General features: G+C 49.6%; 1 protein-coding gene across 1 annotated transcript in view; it reads right to left on the minus strand.

Moving 5' to 3' along the window:
• Positions 1-21,816: 21,816 nt before the first annotated feature.
• Positions 21,817-22,331, minus strand: part of LOC119338076 (probable periplasmic serine protease do/HhoA-like) — a 17,091-nt gene continuing 16,576 nt past the window's right edge. Inside the window, exon 10 of the mRNA XM_037610371.1 lies at positions 21,817-22,244. Coding sequence (XP_037466268.1) covers positions 22,213-22,244 — 32 coding nt within the window. The 3' untranslated portion in view covers positions 21,817-22,212. The remainder of the gene's footprint in view (positions 22,245-22,331) is intronic.

Raw genomic sequence — 22,331 nt, forward strand, 5'->3', positions numbered from 1 at the left:
GTCATATGAACTCGATGGCGCCGGATAGGAAGAATCGGTGGGGCCGAGTTGGAGTTTAGGGTTTTGACATATTTGGATGGAGAAAGTGGTTGAGGGCTTTCGAGCAATATCAATAAGCATTTGAGCAAGCAAGCCATTAAGAAACACCTTTTAATAGTATTGGCTTTCCTATGGACTCAATGTGATCTTGGATCACTAAAACAAAGATGAAGAGTCTTGAGATTTTGCCAATATGTGTCCATAGCATTTTGAGGGGTCCACATTTCTAGTCCACGCCATGCCATTCATTGAAATTCCTGAAATATTCATCTTGAGTGGAAATTAGTTCAATGAGATATATATTGTTATGAATTACCAAAACCACCCGGGGATTAGTTGCACTTTCACATGGGAGAGCGTGCGTGAATCCGTGGACGACCGCATGACCGGGGCAGGCTGGGAGCATGCGCACAGCTAGCAGAGCACGCCCGTGGTCGGCTCGGAGCACGAGCGACAAAATAGGTTTGCCGACGCAGATCGTGCTCGTCCTGGAACCAAGTGGTCCCACATGGGGGAACCCACAACGTACATGGAGCTGTTGAGGAGGTCCGGAGGAAGGCGCGTGCGGCGGCGGTTGATCTCCACCAAGCGAGTGTGGCCACTCACCAGGATTGGCAGCACGGGCACCCCATTTGGGCTTACGTGCTAGTTGTTCGGGAGATGCACATCGCTCCACGGCAGTGGCATGCCTGTCTCTCAGTAGCGCTGGTAGATCTCCGCCTTGATATATGGCCATGCGCGACTGGGCCGCCAGCAGGAAGATGGAGAAGGCGGGCGACAAGGTGGAGTGGGTGGCGACGCTCCTCGATGACGAGGAGGATGAACACGCCTCATGGTCGTGCTTCCCCTTCTTGCCGGGGATCCACTTCCACATCCCCATGGCAAGAGGCGGCGGGTGGGGGGAGGCTGGAGCAGCGGCCAGAGCTAGGGTTTGGGTGTCGAGGCTCGAGGAGGCAGTGATGGATGGAAGTGGGTGTGCACTGGCCAGTCCATGACTTCCACATTAAAAAGAAAGGGTGGGGACACCTGGGCGGCTGACTTGCGGGCCCTGTCGGGCGTGGCATAGATGGGACTGATGGAAAACAGTTAGACATCCGACTGGGGGGCTGGGCAGACGAGGAGACAACATGCGTGCGTCCGTCCAGTGCCTGTCTGGACGCAAACCCGTCCCAAATTTGCGTCGAATTTGGGTCGAGTCGGATAGTATTTGTGGTTGCGGTCGCACATTGGGCCGTGGATTATGTTCGGTTCGACCCAGCGGATTGGGACGGACCAAATGTGGTCGTGTGTTGGAGTTGGCATTACATATTGGATCGGAGATGGTATTGACAAAGATCACCACGAAGGATAGACACAATCACAAAGATAGTACCACCATGTTGTACTCATCCCCAATAGCATTCTTGGCTGGTTTTAAAGTTAGAGTTTTCTGTTACGTATTGGATAGCCACGAAGGATAGACACAATCACTACAGGAATCAGGCACTTTGCTGTCTGCCATGGCAGACAGCAAAGGCATGTCTACCGAATGGCGAAGTCCTTTGCCGTCAGCCAGCAGATGGCCCCACGTTCGGCTGAATGAACTATAGCAAAGAAGTTTGCCATCAGCCATCCTAAGCAAGCAGACGGCAAAGGACCTGGACGGGAAAGGGATAGGGTTAGGTCTGTTAGGTGGCTAACGACGTGCTATGTTGTCTGCTAGCAGACAGCAAAAATGCAAAGGTCTTTGCCATCTGCCGCAGATGGCAAAGTGTCCAAATAGGATGCCCAGGTGCCCCCCACGTTGCATAGGTAGCTGCCACGTGGCAGCTTTGCCGTCTGCTGGCAGACGGCAAAGTGCCTGTGTTGCCACTGTTAATTCTGTTTTTTTCTTAAATTCAATCTATTTCATATATATATATATATATATATATATATATATATATATATATATATATATATATATATACAAATAAATTTTATCTACCACCGGTGGTTGTCACCTAGTTGTTTGTCCTCCACGTGTCCTCCACCATTGCACTCAACCGGGTAGGGAGATTGGCTTAACGGGTGTGGTGAAATCCAAACAGTAGCAACTAATTTAGTTTATAATAAAATAATCCGGCAGCTAATGCATTTGTTCAACCACCTCCTCAATTCCAGCCTACGTACGTGAACATGCAATATATCGGATAACCACGTTGACTGCTAATCATTCTCTTGTTCGATGGAAGAAAATTTTCGGTGAATATGTAGCTACCTTTTACGAGAAATAGCCAAATCAGTAGTATACGCTGATTACTCTTGTAGACTGAAAGAAAATTTCCTAGTGAATATGTACCTACTTTTTCTTACAAATAGCCAAATAGGTAGTATGGACTATGGAGTATGTAGTATGACCTTATAAACTTCAAAATTTGATAGCAATATAGTACATACCTACTTTTTAGCCGCATGGAGTATACTATTGTATACTTGGAGTATGAGTTTAGCATATAATTAGCATAGTATGAAGTATGTTGTATATGTATATTTTCCATTAAGAGTGTGGAGCATGTATTTTTGTGTGCATGACACATATTTTAATACAGTATGTGTTTCTTAGACGTGCCCTTTAATATAGGAAGTACATTCATAAATTCACACGAAAAAGGGAGTATATTCATAAGACAAGGTAGTATGTAGTATTGTAGTATGAAAATAAAGTAGTATGGTTCTGTAAAAAAAAGTAGTATGGAGTACATGGTATTTCATAACGAATAGAGTATCTGGCGAGAGAATGTTATAAAGAAAGTATGGAGTATCTAAAAAAACAATGAGAAAGAGTATATGCTCCAAATATAAGGAGTATCTTTTTTTGAGCATATATAAGGAGTATCTCTAAATAAAGGAATACTTGTAGATATTAGTAGAGATACTGAAAGAAGTATATTCATTTTGTTCCCTCTACATGTACAAGTACAATATGTGATGAGATTGCTTGGCGGCGAAAGTGCATACTTCTGTGGTGCAAAACGAAGTACCTATGCACATACTAAACTCTGAAGCAAAATGAAATAAGTGATTGCCGGATTGGGAACATTCGGCTGCAAATTGCCATCACTCTGGAAGTAATCGGGAGACTTGACAAGGCCATGGACACTAGGAAACTCTCTGAGCATGAGCACGGTCTGCGGAAGTTACTGAAAAAGAAGCTGCTGGGGCTCTGTTCTTTGGAGCGCACGATCGCTAGACAGCGATCACGGTTACTTCTGCTCAAAGAAGGCGATGCAAACACGGTATTTTTCCACAAGCACGCAAGGCACAGGCAGCGGAAGAGTGTGATCTCCACTATGCAGCACAATGGCGCGGTCCTCACTGGTCAGGAGGATATTGCGACCGCTGTGGACGAATACTACTCTGGCTTGCTCGGGACGACGACTCCCCAGCTTGCCGCTATCGACCTGGATTGGCTTGACCTTCCACGGCTTGACCTTGCGCACCTGGAGCTGCCTTTCTCCGACGAAGAGGTAGAAGGAGTCCTCAAATACATGCCGCTGGATAAAGCTCCAGGCCCTGACGGCTTTACGGGCAGGTTCTTTCTGACGTGTTGGCAGATCATCAAAGGAGATTTCATGCGGGCGCTTGTGCAGTTCTATGATGGTGATATGAGGGGCTTTGCGGCTGTTAACAAAGCTCGCATCTCCCTTCTTCCGAAAATTCAGGGCGCGGTAGACATTAAGGACTTCAGGCCGATTAGCCTTATAAGTGCACCGGCTAAAATCTTTGCTAAGATTTTGGCCATGAGACTTGCGGTGGAGCTGCCACGGCTTGTGGGGCTGCATCAGAGTGCTTTCATTCAAGGGCACACCCTTCACGATAACTTCATGCTCGTGCAATGTACGGCACGGCGCTTAAATTCTTTGCGTAACCCGGCGGTGCTTCTCAAGATGGACATCACTAAAGCCTTCGATATAGTCAAATGGCCCTTTCTACTGGAGGTGTTGAGGAGGATGGGTTTCGGACATCGGTGGATCTCTTGGATATGTGGGCTTTTAGATACTTCATCGACGCGTGTCATGGTCAATGGTTCGCCTGGCAGGCCTATCCTGGCTTGTCAGGGAGTGCGGAAAGGGGAGCCTCTGTCTCCTTTGCTCTTTATCCTATGCATGGAGCCGCTTCGGGCCATCTTCCAATTTGCAACGGAGAAGGGTTTACTCTCCAATCTTGCCAGAACCGGATTACGGCAACGTATCTCTATGTTTGCAGACGATGTAGTGGTCTTCCTTAGACCAAGCGAGCTCGAGGCACAAACCTGCCACGCCATCTTAAAGCTGTTTGGGCAGGCCTCGGGGCTGGTTGTTAACATGAAAAAAAAACATGGTGCTCTCTATTCGCTGCTCCCAGGACGAGATGCAACTTATCACTGAAACTCTGGGATGCACTGCTGCGCCATTCCCGTGCAAATATCTGGGGCTGCCGTTGACCCTTAGAAAGCAAACTGCTGCCCAGCTTCAAGCTTTCATGGACAAGGTAGGAGACGAGCTCCCTCTCTGGAAGGCGGCTATGCTTCCGAGGAGTGGGCGGTTGCTGCTCATTCAATCCGTCTTGTGTGCAATCCCGGTGCACTCCATGCTTGCCCTAAACCTGCCGGCGAAAACAATCGCCGCTCTCGTCAAGATTTGTCGTGCCTTCCTCTGGTGTGGTAAGAAAGAAGCAAACGGCGGCAACTGCTCTGTGACTTGGGAATCTGTGTGCAAGCCTAAATGGGCTGGTGGCCTTGGAATTCCCAACTTGCAATGGCTGAACAAATCCCTCCAGGCCAGGTGGTCGTGGTTGCAGAAATATGACAAAGACAGGCCCTGGAGCGAATTTCAAATCAAAGTACCGAAAGAATCTCTGGCACTTGTGGATGCAGCAGTGAACATCTTTGTGGGCGACGGGACATCCTTCTTCTTCTGGGAAGATAAGTGGCTTCTCGGGTGTCGGGTTCGCGATCTGGCCCCTCTCATCTATGCCAAGATCTCACCTGGAATCAAAAGATCGAAAACGGTGGCGCGCGCGCTTCAGAACTACGACTGGGTGGGGGACATCAATCCGGACCTCCAACCTGCTGCTTTGCTTCAATTCTTTGAGCTTTGGGATCGTGTGGCTATGGTGCGGACGACTGTGGGCGAACAAGACGTGATCTCGTGGAGCTGGGAAAGCAATGGCCAATTCTCTGTGCGATCAGCTTATGCCGCCAAATTCATGGGGCTCGAGGTGTCCCAACGGCGGCCTTCACCTAGGGATCTCAGGCACCCCTACGATGTCGCTTCTTCGCCTGGCTCGCGCTCAAGAACAGGTGTTGGACTTCCGATCGCCTCGCCAGTAGAGGCCTTCCACACCAAGACTCGTGCCCGCTTTGTGGTCAAGCCGATGAATCCATCAACCATCTGTTGCTGGATTGTGTGTTCGCTAGGCAAATTTGGCACTGGACTGCTGGGGTCACGGGCCGGTCTGCATTTGTGCCGCTCGGAAACGAAGAACTCAGCTCATGGTGCATCAGGCAGGACCTAATGGACACAAACCAGAAAACTACAAGAGCGACCTCTCTTTTAGTCTTTTGGTTGCTCTGGAAGCACAAAAACGACGTGGTATTCAATGGTGCAACGCCATCAGTAGCTCTCCTCAAGCAGCGGATCATGGATGAAGGGGAGGCCTGGACCAAGGCAGGCTTGTTTGGCAAGGTGGCCCAAAATGTAGAGGTAGTTAGGTGGGCAGATCCAGGCTAGTAGCTTTTTTCGTTTTCTTGGTAGTGTCGGAAAAGCCGGCATGTAAATACACCGTGTACATTGGCTACTTTGGGGTTCTTCCCCTTCCTCTTTAATGAATGATACGCATGCTCGTGCGTATTCGAGAAAAAAATATCTATGCATGTACACTCTGAAGCAAAAAGTGAGCACTATCACGTCCCTTTGCCTGATTGTGGTGCATGCTTATGTACGTTCATGTATAGATCTATAACTTGATATACACACTGGAGTATGGAATATGTAAGGGCTAAGTCACTATCGCGCCAATGCCGGAGCAGCCACCGGTCGGCGATGTGTAGCCTCGCCGTTGTTGCCACCGCCGGTAATGAATGAGCAGTCACCTGCCAGCCGTGTCTAGGTGTCTGCAAGATTGCAACCTTGCCGGAGCGATGACCGAGTACAACCGCTAGTCGCCATCGCCTCCGCACGGCGCCGTTACCCATAAGTAATCGCACTACCAGATATTAGGTCATCGTCATCAGGCCACACCGAAGCAGCCAGTGGTTGGTGCAGTCGTACATCTTCATGGCCGCCACCGCCACGAGCGCCTGCATATTAATCGCGCACAGAAAAAAAGTCCATGATCAGACGAACAAAAAAAGAAAGAATACATGTACACATGCTAGATCTAGAGAATTAGAATGAGATGGATCTAAGATTAGCATGCCTATTCAAAACAAGATGGATGAAAGAAATGGATCACGATGGTTACCTCTTGGCCGTGAAATATGACGCGCTGGCTCACGAGGGATATGTTTGAAACGGTAGCTTGGTCTTTTGACTTGAGGTAGTTATATATGCCAATTATCTGGCCATATAAATCGGGAGGGTGTGGCTGGTTTTCTCAATCGGGTAGACAAATCTATCTATTTTTAAAAACCAAAACCCATTAATCAACGCATATGCCTGGGTGAGATCGGAGGGCTGCGAGGGTGGAGGTAACTACCACCCAATGGTAGAAGGTATTTTTCCTATATATATATATATATATATATATATATATATATATATATATATATATATATATATATATATTCATTTCGAAATACTTTCAACAAGCATACATATCCCTGCCATATGGATATGATCATCCAACACATATATATACCAAATCAAAAGTCCATATCCAACATATATATAGCCAACATATCCAACAATTAAGCAAAAAGTCCATATACAATGGTTTCATCCATACATACATATATAGGTAGCAAGTTTCAAATTATTCATCCTACAAAATGAAAACAAAAAGGAAGGACAAGGAGAAGAGTAGACTCCATCAACGCAAGCTTCCGTGATCTGAAGTAAATCTGCAAATTGGGAAAGAAGAAAGTTAGAAGAAGAAGACTAGAAGAAGAAGATGATGACTAGAAGAAGAAGAACAAGGAGAATTTTTCTTCTCTTTCTTTTTCTCCTCTTATTTTTCTTCTTCTTCTTCTAACTAAGGTAACCTAGGTAATTATGTCATTTTTTAGCTACCTAAGCATATTAAGTCATTTTGGAGGAAAAAATGCTAAGTGTAGGTCATTTTAGAGCTAACCTAGGTAAATAGGTCATTTTGGAGGTAAGTAAGGTTAGTATGTCATTTTCGAGGAAAATAAGCGAAGTATATGACAGTTTGGAGCTAAACCAAGGCTATTATGCCATTTTTTACCTAAGTAAGCTAATTATGTCATAAATGAACTAGCTAAGCTAAGTATAGGTCATTATTGAGCTATCCTAGGTAGTTATGCCAATTTTAGCTAACTAAGCATATTAAGTCATTTTGGAGGTAAAAAAATGCTATGTATAGGTCATTTTATAGCTAACCTAGGTAAAATAGGTCATTTTGGAGCTAAGTAAGGTTATTATGTCATTTTCGAGAAAAAATAAGCTAAGTATAGGTCATTTTGGAGCTAAATAGGTTATTTCTTAAGCTAAGTATGCATTTGTTAAGCAAAACACTTGGGAAAACTTACCGTCATCACGGAGGTGAAGGACCAGTAGCACCAGTGGCAGACGGAGAAGGATCGGTCGATGCTTGTCGGGAGGCACGCTTGAGGGAGTCCTGGATTAGGGGGTATCCGGACAGCCGGACTATGTACAACGTCCGGACTATTGAAGCGTGAAGATACAAGACTCAAGACTTTGGCCCGTGTCCGGATGGGACTCTCCTTTGCGTGGAAGGCAAGCTTGGCGATCCGGATATTATATTTCCTTCCTTGTAACCGACTCCATGTAAACACTAGCCCTCTCCGGTGTCTATATAAACCGAAGAGGTTGGTCCTTAGAAGGCCGATCACAATTACAATCATACCATCATAGGCTAGCTCTTAGGGTTTAGCCTCTACGATCTCGTGGTAGATCTACTCTTGTACTACCCATATCATCAATATTAATCAAGCAGGAAGTAGGGTTTTACCTCCATCGAGAGGGCCCAAACCTGGGTAAACATCTGTGTCCCTTGCTTCTTGTTACCATTAGCCTTGACACACAGATCGGGACCCCCTACCCGAGATCCGCCGGTTTTGACACCGACATTGGTGCTTTCATTGAGAGTTCCTCTGTGTCGTCACTGTCGGGCTCGATGGCTCCTTCAATCATCATCAACGACGCGGTTCAGGGCGAGACTTTCCTCCCCGGACAGATCTTCGTGTTTGGCGGCTTCGCACTGCGGGCCAATTCGCTTGGCCATCTGGAGCAGATCAATAGCTACGCCCGTGGCCATCAAATCAGGTTCGGAAACCTGAACTACACGGCGGATGTCCGCGGAGACTTGACCTTCGACGGATTCAGGCCAGCGCCAGGAGCACCGGACAATCACAACGAGCATGGCCTGAACCAGCTGTCGGACAACACTCAGGATATCATCCCTGCAGTAGCCCTGGACTCAAATCCGGAGCAGACTGCGTTGCCTGGAGACGGAGGGATGGACCCCGCCCCGCAGGCCGTACCCTCGTCGGCGGTAGAGCCGAACACAGGCCTCCCTTCAGAGGAAGCCTGTGACTTCGGACCCCCGGATTCATATTCGGATGTAGGTTCCAGTCTGCACGTTCTCGGGCCCGTCGAGCCTGGTTGGGCTCCGGTAATGGAGTTCACCGCGGCGGACGTCTTTCAACACTCGCCCTTTGGCAACATGCTGAACTTATTGAAGCCCCTCTCTTTGTCAGGAGACTCTGGGCCGAACTATGTCCGGCTTGAGTGGGAAGCGGACGACGACGGAATTCGTTGCCCACCCACCACCCACTTCATTGCCACGGTCGATGATTTAACCGACGTGCTTGACTTCGACTCCGAAGACATCGACAGTATGGACGATGATGCAGGAGAAGTACAGGAGCCACCGCTCACAGGGCGGTGGACGGCCACCTCTTCATACGATATATATATATATATGGTGGACACCCCAAAGGAAACTAATGGCGACGAGGCAATGGAGGATAACCCCTCGGGAAGAAAAGCAAAGCATGGGCGTCGTAGATGCCGCTCCAAGCCCCGCCACAGCAATACCGGCCCCAGAGACGAAAGTAATCCGGATGGCGTCGAAGAAGAATATGACCCTGACCAGCCCGCCTTCGAACAGGCCGAACAGGAAGATGAGCAGATCAGCCCAGAGGAACAGGCGACGGACGGATACCCGGAGGAGGACAACTACATGCCCCCCTCCGAAGACGAGATTAGCCCCGGTGACGACGAATTCGGCGTACCTGAGGATCCCGTGGAGCAGGAGCGCTTCAAGCGTAGACTTATAGCCACTGCGAGGAGCCTGAAGAAGAAGAAGCAGCAACTCCAAGCTGATCAAGACCTGCTCACAGATAGATGGACTGAAGTCCTGGCAGCCGAGGAATATGGACTCGAGCACCAAACGGCTGACCGGCCACCTCGTGGCCGAGATAAAACGGGCTATCAGCCCGAATACCAGCCCGCACCCCCATGCTGATACACTACGGCCCAGGGCAACAGGCAGGAACTGCAAGATATTCTGGAAAACAGGGCAGGACAGCCAAGATCGATCTACGGATCGCGGGGGCGCGCCTCAGCGCGCAACAATGACCGTCGCGCCGGATACATCGTGAACAAGTCCGGCCGGGCCGAACACAGCAACCCAGACCAATTCGAGTTGCGTAGCCACATAGCCCGGCACAGAGGCGCCGCACACCCCCTCTGCTTCACCGACGAAGTGATGGATCATGAATTCCCAGAAGGGTTCAAACCCGTAAACATCGAATCATACGATGGCACAACAGACCCCGCAGTATGGATCGAAGATTTCCTTCTCCACATTCACATGGCCCGCGGAGACGATCTACACGCCATCAAGTATCTACCCCTTAAGCTCAAAGGACCAGCCCGGCATTGGCTAAACAGCCTTCCAGCAAATTCCATTGGCAGCTGGGAAAACCTGGAAGACGCATTTCTCGACAACTTCCACGGCACATATGTTCGACCACCGGATGCTGATGACCTGAGCCATATTACTCAACAGCCCGGAGAGTCAGCCAGGAAATTCTGGACTCAATTCCTAACTAAAAAGAACCAAATAGTCGACTGTCCGGACGCCGAAGCCCTGGCGGCTTTTAAGCATAATATCCGTGGCGAGTGGCTTGCTCGACACCTCGGCCAGGAAAAACCCAAGTCCATGGCAGCTCTCACAACACTAATGACCCGCTTTTGTGCGGGTGAGGACAGCTGGCTGGCTCGCAGCGGCACCACGCCACATTCCGTCACTTCGGACGGCCGCGATACTAATGGCAAGACACGGCGCAACAGACATAAGAGATGGAACAACGGTGACAGCATTGAAGACACGACAGTCAACGCTGGATTCAGCGAACCTAAGTCCGGTCCGCGGAAAAAGTCATTCAAAAGAAATAATCAAGGACCGTCCAGTCTGGACCGCATACTGGAGCGCTCGTGCCAAATTCATGGCACACCGGACAAACCAGCCAACCACACCAATAGGGACTGCTGGGTGTTCAAACAGGCCGGCAAAATAAACGCCGAAAACAAGGACAAGGGGCTGCACAACGACGATGACGAAGAGCCCCGGCGTCCGAACACGGGGGGACAAAAGAAATTCCCCCCCCCCCAGGTGAAAACGGCCAACATGATCTACGCCACTCACATCCCCAAGCGGGAACAGAAGCGGGCACTACGGGACGTCTATGCGATGGAGCCAGTTGCCCCCAAATTCAACCCATGGTCAGCTTGTCCGATCACCTTTGATCGTAGGGATCATCCTACTAGCATCCGTCACGGCGGCTCAGCCGCATTGGTCTTAGACCCAATCATCGACGGATTCCACCTCACGCGAGACCTTATGGACGGCGGCAGCAGCCTGAACCTGCTTTATCAGGACACAGTGTGCAAAATGGGCATCGACCCTTCAAGGATCAAGCCCACCAAAACCACCTTTAAAGGTGTAATTCCTAGAGTAGAGGCCCGCTGTACGGGCTCTATAACACTGGAAGTGGTCTTCGGATCCCCGGACAACTTCCGGAGCGAAGAGTTAATCTTCGATATCGTCCCTTTCCGTAGTGGTTACCACGCACTGCTCGGACGAACCGCATTCGCTAGATTCAATGCGGTACCACATTATGCATACCTCAAGCTCAAGATGCTAGGACCGCGCGGGGTCATCACTGTCAATGGAAATATGGACCGCTCCCTTCGAACAGAAGAGCATACGGCAGCCCTTGCGGCAGAAGTACAATGCGGCCTACTCCGACAAACCAATCCGGCGACAACTTCGAGCATAGTCAAGCGAGTCCGGAGCACCCCGCAACAGGATCATCAGGAATGCCAAGAACGTGATTAGCAATCCGGCCTCCGCTCAAGCCCCTTCAAAGCACCATTCATGCCATGCGTACACAATTACGCACTCAAGATACCATGGGCATAGGCGGAGGCGCATCAATGACCCGGTCAATAGTGCGGGTAACCGCCAAATACCTTCATACTCTTTCCCTCTTACCTTTCAGGACATCGCGTTACTGCAGCATCCCGAAGAGCCGAATTGTCGGACTTATATGGGAGAGACATCCAAGGAGGCAACAGATGTTGTGCACAGAAGGACATACCCAGGTGGAATCTATTTACAATCATTATACATGCTTTATCTATCTGTGTACAGCCTGCCCATGGATAGGACATGTCAAATAGTCCTATTTTATCTCCGCTTAATGCATCCATTGTAAACATACGCTTAAACGTATTTTTTGTCAATGGGAGATCATACATAGCGTCAGCTTATTGTTCTTATTTGAGCATTTTTTTCTCTTATAAATGTTTATTTGATATTGCATCCATACACCTTGGTATGGTCAGTTTGCCAGGGGCTTCTCATGGCGCCCCATAATATGGCAAATAAAGTCTGAACACTTTCAACAGTGCAGCACCCCAAACTTATAGCACTATATGCATGAGCTCCGAATCATGTCTTGGGTCTACAGTTGGGATAGCCCGGCTCCCTTGTTTTGGTGCCTTACGTTCCGTTATATCGGCTAAGGTAGCGCAGGGAGAACTACTGTGATTGTGTCCCGGTTCTTCCGAACGAGCACCTCAGTAGAGAAAGCCGAAAACTGACCGGCATGATGTGGCGAGAGCTGGTCGCTGTTCGAGAGGTCTTAAAATCCTTAAAGATTTTCCGCTTTAGGCGATAAATCGGCTTCGTCCGATCTAGGCGTGTATAGCGCCCCAATTCGGCCTTCCGGATTCTAGGGGCTTCGCCGAAATTTAAAATGGTAGACTTCTATGGCAAAGTGAAAGTTATAAAGCCGCATAGACCGATTGCCTTGTTCGCTGCGCCGGACACCTCCTTAAGGGACCAAACATTTGGATAAAGAGTGTCCGGGTTTTCCACGGACACCCCAGTACTAGTTACGTGGGGAAGGAAGCCGACGACTGGCCTACTTTCAGAATTTTATAAACAGCCGCACAGAAGGTAATATTTTAAATAACAAAAGCGCTACATAGCGCAAGTAACTTCGTCTTTAAATTACAAACATGACAGAAGTGAATTCATTCAAAAATGGCGTCCTTGGTACACTCATCGGCCACGAGACGAGCACCCTTCATAACACCATCATAATACATCTCGGGATGGCGATGCGCCTTGCCCTCCGGCGGCCCGTCCTTGACCATCTTCTCTGCATCCAGCTTGCCACAATGCACCTTGACGCGGGCAAAGGCCCGGCGGGCACCCTCGATGCAAACGGATCGCTTGATCACTTCAAGCCGCGGGCAGGCATCCACCATCCGCTTGATCAGGCCAAAGTAGCTACTGGGCAGGAGCTCACCAGGCCACATCCGGACTATGAAACCTTTCATAGCCAGTTCGGCCGCCCTGTGGAGTTCGACCAACTGCTTCAGTTGGTCACTCAGAGGCATCGGGTGTTCGGCCCCAGAACAGCTTCTCCGTTGAGTTCCCCTCCTGGGCACGGTAGAACTCCGTAGTGTCTGATACGCTGCGTGGCAGATCTGCGAATGCCCCTGGAGAGCTCCGAATTCGAGTAAGTAAAAGAAACGCCTCCTCCACATGTTTGCTTTGCATAAAAAACTTCTTACCCGCTGCTATCTTCTTGGCCTCCTGGATTTCCTGCTGTGCTTTCTCGGCCTCGGCCCTGGCGTCTTTCATATTAACCAAGGCCTTCGCAAGCTCGGCCTCCTTCATCTTCAGATCATGCTCCACAGACTCGTACTTCTTGCCAAGGTCCTGGAGCTCTTGTTGTACCTCACTTACCCTAGCACTTTGTTTTTCACGCTCCTTACACTCCCAGGCCGCCTTGTCTTCGGCCTCGGACAGCGCCTTCTTCAGGGACGCCACTTCGGCGGTGGCCCCTGTTACACAGTCACGACACTTAGGTGTTAGACTCACCAATTTTGCCTATCCTTAAATGCATAAGAGCGGGAATCACTTACCTTGTTCTCTTCGAGATGCCTCCTCGTGAGGTCGAGCTCTCCCTGCGCCTGCTCCAGGTCCCGTTTCAGTTTGGCAACCTCGGCAGTACGGGTAGCAGCAGCAAGTAGCACAGCCTGCTTATTCACAACAATACTTATCATTAGACTCCTGCGGATTATAATTGACCCTTCGTTTGGCTTTTCTTTCCGAACACCAAATAGAGTATCAGGGGCTACTACCTATCAGGTGGTAATTTTGCACATATTTATTACTTACCTCAAAGCATGTTAGGAGGCTGGTGCAAGCTTCGGTTAGTCCGCTTTTGGCGGACGAAACCTTCCGAATCACCGTACTCTAAGAGTACGGTGCTCTTCATCCATGGAAGCGCCGCGAAGCGCTTCCAGCAGACAATCCGGCGCCTCATGCGCAACGGAAGTCCTCGACGCAGACGGCTCGCCCTCCCTAACGAGGGGCCGCCCGCCTGAGTCCGGAACCATCGAAGGCTCCCGAACTGTGTTCAGCTGAGAGCCCGGCTGGCCATGGCTCTCATCAACACGATCCGCGGGGATCTTGAACCCCGTGTGTCCGACATCTGGAATCCCGCCTTGGGGCGTCTCCAGAGTCACCTCCCCCCGCTCTGGGAGCCTTCGGGACAACACCTCCGTGTCATCCGCGGGTTGAGGGGTAGTGGCCGTCAGAAGCGAAATTATCACTGAATCGCTCAGGGACCCGGAGGAAGATACCTCGGGGTGAGCCCTGGCCGGACCGCATATATGTTCGGCATTATAAGTACAAAAACTATGAAGTGAAACCATGATAGAATGCGGACACTTACGATCACACTGGGGGCTTCCCCCTGGGCAGCCACCCCTCCTCGCTGTGAGCAGCCGTAGCAGAATAGTCCGGAAGGGATACCTTTCCCTTCTTGGACGCCCCAGCCTCCCCCTCCGGGGCGGCTTTTCTCTTTCTCTCCTCCCCAGTGCGGGGAGGTGGAGTTTCTTCTTGGTTCCTCCCGCCTTCGCGGGAATAATCTGTCTCGTCATCATCAGACGACAGGGGTATGATGGCCTTACGCCGAGGGCCTTTTCCGGCCCCTTGGTCCGCTTCCCCGGGCCCCTCATCCTTTCCGGATGGGGCGTCTTCTTCCTCTTCTTCCTCCTCCCCTTCATGGGAGGAGTGCACCTCGTCGTCTTCGGACGAGGCCTCGGGCACAACCTTACGATGGAGACCCTTTCGGGTCCCCGGGGCCTTCTTTTCGGCCTTCTTCTCCGGCACCTTGTACGGTGTCGGGACCAGCATCTCCGTCAGGAGAGCATCGACCGGGCCTTCTGGCAGCGGAGCCGGGCAGTAAACCTGCTCCGCTGTCTCCACATAATCCTGAACAAATGTGCATAACTGCTTAAAATTCTCCCGTGAATATATTGGGAAGAACTGAATCCGGTGGTAGTTTGAGAACTCACCTGACTAGGAGCCCGCGCGGCGTGAAGCCTGCGGTCCTCGGATGTGGGAGGAGGTACTTCGGAGGCCTTGAACAACACCGTCCATGCACCTTTGTGCGTCATGTCGTAGAGCTTCCTTAGCATCTGGTGTTCGGATGGTACGTACTCCCACAGATTGAATGCCCGCCTTTAGCATGGCAGAATCCTGCGCACGAGCATGACCTGGATCACGTTGACAAGCTTGATGTTCTTGTCCCTCATGCTTTTTATGCAGGTCTGGAGTCCGGTCAGCTCCGTAGATTCGCCCTAGGACAGGCCCTTCTTTTCCCAGGAAGTAAGCCGCATGGGGGCCCCGGATCGGAACTCGGGGGCCGCCGCCCAGTTGGCGTCGCGCGGCTCAGTGATGTAAAACCACCCCGATTGCCACCCTTTTACGGTCTCCGCAAAGGAACCGTCGAGCCATGTGACATTGGGCATTCTGCCCATCATGGCCCCTCCGCACTCCGCTTGCCGCTTACAACATTCGGCTTCACGCAGAAGGTTTGCAGCCATAGGCCGAAGTGAGGCCGGATGCGGAGGAAGGCCTCGCATACGATGATGAACGCCGAGATGTTGAGGACGAAATTCGGGGCTAGATCATGGAAATCTAGCCCATAGTAGAACATGAGCCCGCGGACGAAGAGGTGAAGTGGGAACCCCAGTCCACGGACGAAGTGGGCGACGAACACGACCCTCTCGTGGGGTCCTGGGGTCGGGATGACCTGTCCAGCATCCGGTAGCCGGTGCGCAATGTCTGCGGCCAAGTATCCCGCCACCCGAAGATTTGTGACATGCTTCTCCTTGACGGTGGAAGCCACCCACTTGCCTCCTGTTCTGGACATGTCTAGCTGTGCGGAGAAGACTTGGGCTTGGGCGCTGGAGCTCGAGGGGGCAAGAGTGGGCGAGGAAGAAAGAAGACGTGGGTAAAAATGTGGAAATCTTATCCCTTTATAGAGGCGACAAAAGCGGTGTGCCTCCCCACTTGCCCGTTGGGAATCACTTGCTTCCCAAGTGCCACGATTGATGGCGTGGTGGGATTACCCATACCCGTATTGATGAGAATCCCGCGATAAGGGGACACGATCTCTGCTTTGACAAGACGTGTCACAAAAACCGCCTCGTAATATGCACTGTAGCTGGTTGTGGGAAAACGGTTCGAGTAATGATCCGACCGTAATATCATGTCACGTCATCAGAAAAGTTGTCAGCAGATTGCATTTGTGAAAATATCATTCTCTCTACGATGGTGTGTAAAGATCATCTTGCAGATCCGGACACGGTCTACGTGTTCGATAACCACTTTGGAGTATTCGGAGAAGGAACCAGCCTTGCAATGCCGAAGACAATACTGAGCGTCGGACTCATCGTCATTGAAGCCTGGTTCAGGGGCTACTGAGGGAGTCCTGGATTAGGGGATCCGGACAGCCGGACTGTGTACAACGTCCGGACTATTGAAGCGTGAAGATACAAGACTCAAGACTTCGGCCCGTGTCCGGATGGGACTCTCCTTTGCGTGAAAGGCAAGCTTGGCGATCCGGATATTATATTTCCTTCCTTGTAACCGACTCCATGTAAACCCTAGCCCTCTCCGGTGTCTATATAAACCGGAGAGGTTGGTCCTTAGAAGGCCGATCACAATTACAATTATACCATCATAGGCTAGCTCTTAGGGTTTAGCCTCTACGATCTCGTGGTAGATCTACTCTTGTACTACCCATATCATCAATATTAATCAAGCAGGAAGTAGGGTTTTACCTCCATCAAGAGGGCCCAAACCTGGGTAAACATCTGTGTCCCTTGCTTCCTGTTACCATCAGCCTTGACGCACAGATCGGGACCCACTACCCAAGATCCACCGGTTTTGACACCGACAACGCTGCACCAAAGATCACTTGCAATGTCTCGTTAGCGTGATGCAACTCAAATGTGAATACTAGTAACTAATGACCATTCAAATGAAACTCACCGTGGTCGCCGGAGCAATCTGGGGCATCGGCGGAGGGGTCTGACCGTTGGCCTGGCACACGGACTACGCATTTGGTTTTCACGAGTCAGTCATATTAGTTAGTAATGAAACAAACATTACATGCATGATTTGGCTACTATGTAGGAGAAACTTACCACGAGGAGCTCGTATAGGGCCCAGTGAGACGCGTCGTTCCGGTTCCTCTCCTCCTCCAACAGCCTACATGTCCTTCTTGTTGTGTCGCGCCTAAAAGAAAGGAACAAAATATTAGTTAAGGGCTCAAGCTAGCATGAAGAATGAAATTGCATGAATCTTGAAGCAAACCACATACCCAGTTATCCCCGTACTCATATAGGTTGGAGCTCCCTTGATGGTGTGGCACACCAACTATTTGGGCACGCTTATCCTTGGCCTTGTTGTGGATGGCTAGCCATTGGGGAGAGCACCACTCATCTACCAACACCTCCCAACAGTCCATCCTATACGCACACCATCTCGGGGGGCACCTAAGTTAGTCAGGAGAAATTTCAGTGCTACGCCTACGAATCAAATCAAGGAAACTAAGTACAAGGCCTTAAGAATAGGTAATTACCTTCATGTACTTCTCCTTACTCAGAAACTTGCCACGGCACTTCGTCTTGGACCTCTTAATACCAGTCGAGGCATAGTAGTCTCGAACGGCCTGCACCCGAGCCTCGTGCCGTAAGTTCTGAAGTAGGCGCTTGCACTCAGCTTTGACAACCATAGCCGCGGCCTCCTCCTCTCCCTCAACACACCTGTAGAAGGTCTGCAATCAAACAAGACAACACTGATTAGTACAATCACTAGGTATTGTTGATTTTTAATTCTGTAAAGGAGAAATTACCCAAAACGTCCAGATCACAATATCGGCCACCGTCTCGCACAAGACACCGTTGACCCTATCCTCCGGGGGGCCGGGGCAGCCAAGTACAACTCCCAGCTCAGTGCTAGCTGTCAAACCTGACCCTCACCGGGCAACGTGACCCACCCCAGGAAGTTCTGCCGGCAAAGCACACCAAGGACCTGGTTGGGCCTGCGGACACCACGGGCATGTTTTCAACCCCTGCAGTATGACAAGGCCAATGCATTAGATATTAATTTGAAGAAACATGAAGGCAAAAGGTTAAAACAGAGTAAATGCACTTACTTCTCCCCATTAGGCTCAATCAACCACCTCTGCTCATGGGTCACCGGCACGGACGGGAGCTTTGTACCACCACGCTGGTAGACGCTACCCCCCTCAACCAGCTCGCCCTCGCTATAGCTATCATCAGAAAAGCGGTCCTCGCCACCATCAGCATGGCCACTAGCCTCCAGAGTCTCGTGGGAAAAGACTTTGGGACCGGAGTCTCGTGGGACGAAGACTTTGGGATCGGAGTCTCGTGGGGCGAAGGCTCGTCAACCCGAGGCTCGTGGACCGGAGTCCGAGACAGGTCCACGTCAGACGGAGCAGTCCTGTGGTCGGGTGAATCAGCTGGGGGTGGCGGTGAGGAAGGCGTAGCAGCCTTCCTACCTCTCCCACCGCCACTTCCACCTCTAGCACCCCTCTTCTTCCCCCGACCTCTCCCGACCGAAGAAGAAGCGCCCGCAGGTGGTGTCTGCATACTGTTTATCAGCACTCTCCGGAGGTGCTGGGGTGGAATGGAAGCACCCCTTCCAGCACGCGCCGAGGAAGGAGGCTTGGAGCACTCTCGACCCGTGCCCACCATCTGTCAACACCTGCAATGACAAAGAGTAAACGAAATTAGTACAACATAAAAAATTGAATACCTGACATGAATAATAATGTGTATATAATTTAAGTGTATCATCATCATGAACATAATAAAAAATTGAATACCTAATAACATGAACTAATTAATAATATGTATGTACATAATAATAATTGAATACCTGATATAACTAATATTTGTCTATACATGCTCCGGGATCAATAAATGCATCATCATCATCACTATCAGTAATGACATGCTCATCATCATCATCAATAAATGCATCAACATGTGGAAGGCCTCCTTTACGTAATCGGTCAAGCATTGACAGGTCATCCACAACAGTAACCTCTTCTTGTTCCGGCTCTTCTTGTTCCGGCTCAGGGGTGAAGTCGGATTCACTGTCGCTGTCTACTTCAATGTTCTGGGGTGAAGTAGAGCGGTTCTTCAAATGTTTTTTGGAAAGACGTGTTTCTTGGAAGAATTATCCTTCATATGTGTCTGGGTTAATGTGAGGTTCATAATCCTCTTCATTGGGGGGAGGTGGTCTAACACGTGGCGGCACTTCATAATCGACATCCCAGCCATTGAGATTTGGATCACTTTGACAGGCCCACGGTAGATAGAGAACTTGGGTTACCTGTTGAGCCGTAATATAGACATCGCGAACATCCAAATGGGTGCTTTGTTTGATTTCGACTAGCTCAACATCTTAATATAAGCAATGTACATTAAGATATATGTTCATGAGTTCTTTTAGTCTCCTTTGGCTGGAACTAATAACATTTGAAGACTACGACGTTTGGTCGGTTTGCACCATAGAATAGTAGTTCATAAATTGCTTCAACTCTTCCATAGTACTCGGCCTCTCCTTCGCTGATAGCGGAGACACAACAATTTGTAGACTTCCAGTCGGCCATAGATAGCTCTTTGCCATAGGTACGAGAGCGATACCCATTGATGTCGTATTTGTCAAATGAACAGACCTTAAATTCAAAACCATTAGCGACTTGTCTCAGTTCGGCGTCCATAAACTCTGAATTAGCCTACAAGTTTAATACGAAAGGATTGTTGCATTAGCCGCAAATTAGACGAAGAAATGAAATGGTCTAATGGAAATTACTGTTTGTTTCTTCTTCTTCTTCTTCTTCTTGGGGCGGGCACGGCGGCGGGGTGGTGGGGCGACGGGGCGGCGGCTGGTGGTGGGGACGGCGGCGGTCGTTGGGGAGGAAGAGGGAGAGAAACAGAGAGGGGGGACGAGGGGGGGCGCGGCCGTTAGTTAAGTTAAATGTTTGTCGTCTGCCCCTCCTTTGTCGTCTGCCGTTTTGCTCTTTGTCGTCTGCTAGCAGACGGCAAAGAACTGGCTGATGGCAAATATGATCTTTGCCATCAGCTAGTTCTTTGTCGTCTGTTTTTTGGAAGCTGACGACAAAGCCATCCTTTGTCGTCTGCTAGCAGACGGCAAAGAAGTGGCTAATGGCAAATCCACTGATTCCAGTAGTAAATCACAAAGATAGTACCACCATGTTCTATTCATCTCCAATAACGGTATTGTTACATGCAGAAGCTTCACCTCCACACAACCTTGTAAATAATTGAGACCACTGCAGTACGTTGATGTCATTGTGAGACCTGACATGCCAAACAAATAGTGCCAAATCCAGAGTTCCTTATTTTTTTATGATGGCCCTAATATTTCCCTTATTGAGCATATGGGAAGTCCTTTCATTTTTAGTGCATGTAATCAAGGGATCCTAATATACCTAGAGACCATCTTGATTCTCCGAGAGCCATGAGCTTTGCTATGTCTTCGACATTTGCTTCTCTCTACTTCGTTCTAAACACGTTGACCACTGCAAATAGCAAATCTCACCATGGCTTCAAGGCATGTGTTCTTAGACATCTGAAGGTACTAATCCCGCTAGTTTTTGGTTGTGCCATACACAAGCATCATTAGAGCATACGTGCACTTCTGAAGACCAGAGAACCTAATGGGGCCAAAGACACCCCTTTCAGCGTTTAGTAATCATCATATGCCCTAACACCTTCCATGATGCCCAAGAACATTGGTCGTTGCATCGACCACGAAAATAGGGGTCAAACAGCGCATCGGGGGTAAAGTAGTCCTTGTAGAGATCAACACGCCCCGTGCCCGCCGCCGATTCAACAGTCGATGTCCCTTTGTTGAATCCTTGAAGATAAGAAAACACACTCCATTTCTTCAAGAATCGTCATCACCACCGCCATTTCATCGTCATCTTGGTTATAGTCATCCGACAAAGATGAATCCATGAACTCGGCGTAGAAGTACTCGTCGTCAACATCCACCATGTTTGCTTCAAAATGCACGAGTACAAAAGAAATTGCACTATGGCACTGAACACTTACCAGGCACGATCGCCATGGACTGCGTCGGCAAGGGCGGGGTCTTAGCAGAGAGGCGGTTTGGTGGGGTGGCGGAGGTCCAGCAAGGCCCGCGCGGCTCCGAGGGGATACAACATCAACGTCATTCTCAAGGAGCGTGGATAGAAAGTGGAGCAAGGACGAATTGTGAAAAATGCAGGCTCTAAACATGGTTTTGGATGGGATAGGGTGTCAAGAGTCCAACATGATGAACGTCCAAACTCCCCCACAGTTCCCCAGTTTGGGGCTGGCCAAGGAGATTTCAAACGTTCCGGGTTAAAATGGGCCACGTTGGAGGCCTAAAAATGTTAGGACGTCTAGTCCAGACATTTTAAGGCGATTTGATGAGCCGCTTTGAAGATGTTCTACATCTGGGCACAATTTGGTGGGTGCTTTGAAAATGCCTGGCTGATCCCCGGGAGAAAGCGAGCATGAGACTAAGGCGAGAAGAAAGCGGTTGCTTCATGAAGACTCGTACTAAGCGGTGACCGCCCGAATTCAACCACAGCGGCGACGCGCACACCAAAACACGTGACCGCACCAGGTAAAAACAAGAAGCCCAAAATTACCACAAAAATCAAAGTGGTTCCGCTTTTGAATTGTAAGTATACACTTTCAGGATCCTCAACTTCTGTTCATTCAGTGGACCAGGATACTTGTTTGTTCATCGAACCAAGACTTACATGAAGTGTAGGGACTCAACAAGCATCCAGAAATGTACAGAGTCAGCTCACATGACGGTTCCCGTTTTCATGCAGAAAGGAAACAGCAGAGTCGCTTGCCTGCACCAGTACTTTTGGTACAAGGATATGCCAAGGAGTTACACCGCCTAAGAAATCAAATGCATTTAGCAGAAACTTGCAGGTTCCACGCTTGCATTCACCGAAGCACGTATCTGTCCTGAACTCCCAAACCTATCTTCCTGTTCCTCGGCCCGTTTGGTCAATTGGCATGGTATTAATCATGGTGTCCCTTCTACGAAAGGATAAGTAACTGCAAAAAGAGCAACGTCTCAGTTAAGGAAAATATTTGGTATCACTGTACTAATCAAACACAGTGAACTACAAAAGAGAATTTCAC

This window comes from Triticum dicoccoides, chromosome 7B, assembly GCF_002162155.2.
Source record: "Triticum dicoccoides isolate Atlit2015 ecotype Zavitan chromosome 7B, WEW_v2.0, whole genome shotgun sequence".
Taxonomy (NCBI): domain Eukaryota; kingdom Viridiplantae; phylum Streptophyta; class Magnoliopsida; order Poales; family Poaceae; genus Triticum; species Triticum dicoccoides.